General features: G+C 42.5%; 1 protein-coding gene across 1 annotated transcript; it reads right to left on the bottom strand.

Annotated features, from left to right (window-relative positions):
• Positions 1-339: 339 nt before the first annotated feature.
• On the bottom strand, positions 340-3798 carry FST (follistatin; the record flags this gene model as incomplete). Its single annotated transcript, XM_009081858.1, has 4 exons — positions 340-992; positions 1721-1951; positions 2979-3203; positions 3557-3798. Coding segments are annotated over 4 exons (781 nt in total), but the record flags the coding sequence as incomplete, so codon positions are not given.
• Positions 3799-4008: the final 210 nt, after the last annotated feature.

The raw sequence follows: 4008 nt of genomic DNA, 5'->3' as shown, positions 1-4008 counted from the left end.
AACTCGCCATGTTTGAAAATATAAAATTGCATCAGAAAAAAAGTATTATGAAAAGCAAGAAACTTGAACTGATAAAGCTTTGATATAACTTTTAGCCACACACTGATTGGGAAAAGAAAACTTTGAAAGTGGTACTGCAAGACCATCTTAAAGGAAACACCTGATAAAACACGCATGTTACAAAAAAATAAAACAATACAAATAAAATATCACCTTTATTCTTATTACAGTTAGCCCTGCAGCCATTAATAACCTTCATAATCCAATTTCTTTGGATCCAGAATTTGTATTGTACAGTATAACCTCTCAATACATTGTATCACCACATTGTACCATTGTACATGATGTACAGAAGTAGAGAAAAAGGAAGTGGAAGAAGTTTCCTTAAAGATTGCCTCACTGCACTCTGAAAGTATACTTAAGTCAGTTACAACGCCTTTTGGTCAGTCAAGATTCCTTGTAAACAAAAACACGAGGGATCTTTTATGTACAGAACCGGCAAGAAGAAAATCCAATAAATAAATGTAACAGAAACCGACATGCAAGTTTGTTAAAGTGGAAAAGAGTTAACATCAGTGAACCTAAGAGATGAGATCATGTGGGTAGGCTATAAGGAATGGACTTTTATAGTTTACAAGAAAAAAGAAAAGCTTTACTTTACAAGCAAGAGACCTCACAATAAATAACACTGCTCTTCCCGTAACGAATAAATTTCTTCAAAAAACAAGGTGTACAGTCAACCAGACATTTTATGTATAAATTATAAAACATGACACAGTATAAATAAATGTCTACGAGACTCAACTATATGTATACTTTTTTTTCTCCCCAAAATAAATAAGCATACACTTATTTACAGTATGGACATTGATTTTGTGCCCAATGGCTGTTCCAATAGTGATGGAGGTTTTACCACTCTAGAATGGAAGATATAGGAAAGGTGTAGTCCTGGTCTTCATCTTCCTCTTCATCCTCTGGGTCTTCATTAATGGCTAAATGGGGGAATACAGGGGAGCTGTTGTTTAAATAAGGACAACAACAGCGCAGAAGCAGCTCAGTGCATGTTTTGAAAGCCCTCTGAACAGCCATAATACAGCGTTGCATTTTATGCGACTTGAAGTGAGATGCTCTTTGGCATCTGCTGTTATACAATAAGGTTTTTTACACATAATCTATGAAGTCATAACTGGAGAAAAGTTCTGAAGTATCAATGGCTCATGTTTTATTGGCAGATTCCTGAAATCACATGAAACGCGCTCTTGTGTTCTAGATTTAACTGCTTTGTGTCCTTCATTCAGAGTTAGTAGGAGGCAACTGTGCTAAACCAGATGCCCATGTGCTACCTTTAAGCTTGTTCTTTTGGACTGAGTTAAGAGTGTTTATCCAGGTGTTAATAAAGCAATCAGCAAAGCACACGAGAGCAGACAAAGTACAAAAAAGTCACTAGAATTACAATCCTAGGGCAACCCCTTTCTGATAGAACGGCTTGTCCTCGGAACATCCCCAAAACTCCAACTTGAAGGCCAGCTCGTTGTTGGAGATCTATTGCATTTTATCAGCAACCAAAGTATGTGCGTGATACATAGACACTTATATGGCACCTCTACAGTATTTCGAAACAATAAATCAAGCTTTCTTATGTTTAAAGGTGTAAGTCTTCATTACCTAGGTATTTTCTTCAGAAGCCTTAAGTGTCTGCAGAGTTAAAAATCTCACTTACAGTTGCAAGATCCAGAGTGCTTTACTTCTAGAAGCATGCCCATGGAACAGGCTGCCTCTTTCATGGCACACTCGCTTGGGTAAGTAGTGTTATCACTGGCACAGACTGCCTCATCCGACTTGCTTTCAGGGCACAGCTCATCGCAGAGGGCGCACCGACCTCTGCCAACCTTAAAATCCCACAAGCATTTCTTCCCAGCACTGCACTGAATGTCTTCACAGGATTTGGCTTCTAAAAAATAACACAGGATACTAGAGGTAAGTCAAAAGACAAAGCCAATAGAAAAGCAACAACAAACAACCCCCAAAGCTCTATTTCCCCTGTGAACTGTGAAGAAACAAAGCTCAGATGTAGTAGATGTGATGATAGTTGCTGATTCTGTTAAAGCAAGTAGTCCCTTGGACACCATTGCCTGTCTATATGTGGGGGAGGACAGACAGCTGTGCCAGCAAAGCTTGGCCCTGGGAGTACAGAATTACATTTGCCTATTGTACATGACTTTCCTGCTCCATTTGATGTCAGTGGAAATTCAGATCCCCAAATTAGCAGTAAGTGCACAGTTTGTCAACAGGTTCAGCATTTCTAAATTAATTATTTTTAAACTAAGCCACAGAGTGTAGATGTCTACAAGACTAGAATGGGAATTCACCTCAACCTTTCAATTGCCAACTAAAAGCAACCTGAGACTCCCCCAAATTCCCCCAGCCCCTTTGAGCTGCCCTGAAGGTGCATCATAGTAATACACTGCACTATCAGTCCTTTCTGGAAATCACAACACAGTGTCAGGATGCACAAAGATTATTTTTCTACCTTCACCCACCAACTATCTCCAAACTCCACAATTTTCTAAAGAGGAAAAAGTGATCAGATGTTTCCAATTAAGTTAACATAAGCTTTGCCAAGACCACTTGCAGACAATTGTTTCCAGGAATCCAGACCCACTGAATACTGAGACCTTGTTATGCTGTAACCATGTCATCATCTATTTAATGGCGGCTACTTCTCCCTTGGATACTAATGTCAGCACCCACAGACACAGCAGGTTCGGGCCCTCCTCTCCCTCATCCGTTTTGCAATGTTTTCTGGGGCAAGGCTCACCCTGGCTCTTCTTTTTCTAGAGGGAAGCACTAAACCAGGCTGATGAAAGTCTCTCTTCCTCCCTGGCACTAACTACATCCATCCAGCCACATACATGATACTCTGAAACAGGTGATCAAGGAAGCTCCCCTCACCCTCATCCTTCTACAAAGATACCTACTGATGCATTTTCCTTCGTAGGCTAGTCCAATGGATCTGCCCAGCAGGCAGGTAGCTTTCCTCAGGTGACAGGCACTGGCGTAAGTTATGCCATCGTTCCCGCAGAGATACTGTTCAGGAGAGGTAGGCTCTGGACAAATTCGATTACATGTCACACAGTAGGCGTTGTTGGTTTGGTCAACCACACACGTGGAGCTCCCCGGGCATAAAACATCCCTACAGGTCTCTGAAACAGACAGAAACACACAGTGATTAATAGAAGATATCAGAGTCCCAGTGAAGAGTAAATAGGTGACACAATGACACAAATGAATAGATAAAAGCAGTTAGCAGTGCTCCTCATTTAAGGGCTGCTGGAAGAAGCCTTCCCATCTCAGGGTAGCTGGTGGGATACAAGTGCTGCTAGACTATGGGGAACTCTCAATTCAGCTATGTCCTTGCCTGTTGTGCATGATGTAGTTACTTTCTCCCAACCTCTGGAACATCAGGGGGAAGTACATGCAACAGCTCCTCCCTACACTCACACACACACACCCTTTGGCATTTGAGGGAGATTATGGATTAGATTTGCAAACCTACTTTTGCATTTGCCCTGATACTGGACTTCAAGTTCGGGCTGTTCTTTACATCTGGCTTTGAGAAGGGCACACTCGTTCCTGTAGGTTTTCCCATCTAAGCCACACACGGGGCCCTTCCAAGTGATATTAGAGCAATCCGGAGCACAAACACACCGAGGTTTGTTCTTCTTGTTCATTTTACATTTCTTCCCGGGTCCACAGTCCACGTTCTCGCATGTTTCTGATGGAAGGAAAGAGGCACCACTTTAGTACCGAGTGTGCAGAACAGACCTGGTGTCAAAACTGCTTAAAGAAAAAAAAGACACCGTGAACCCGGAGCATAGTTCAGGAAACACCACCGGAGGGAAATTCCCCCCGTCAGCGAGGGCAGAGGGGAAAGACGGTGGCTCCCCCGCTCCCCAAGATACGCAGGGCGGCCGGGCAGAAACGGGGCCCCGCTCCCGAGGCCGGCAC

The sequence above is a fragment of the Acanthisitta chloris genome, unplaced genomic scaffold, assembly GCF_000695815.1.
Source record: "Acanthisitta chloris isolate BGI_N310 unplaced genomic scaffold, ASM69581v1 scaffold25809, whole genome shotgun sequence".
NCBI classification, from domain to species: domain Eukaryota; kingdom Metazoa; phylum Chordata; class Aves; order Passeriformes; family Acanthisittidae; genus Acanthisitta; species Acanthisitta chloris.
Note: the sequence above shows the minus strand (reverse complement) of the source record. Positions and strands in the feature narration are given on the sequence as shown.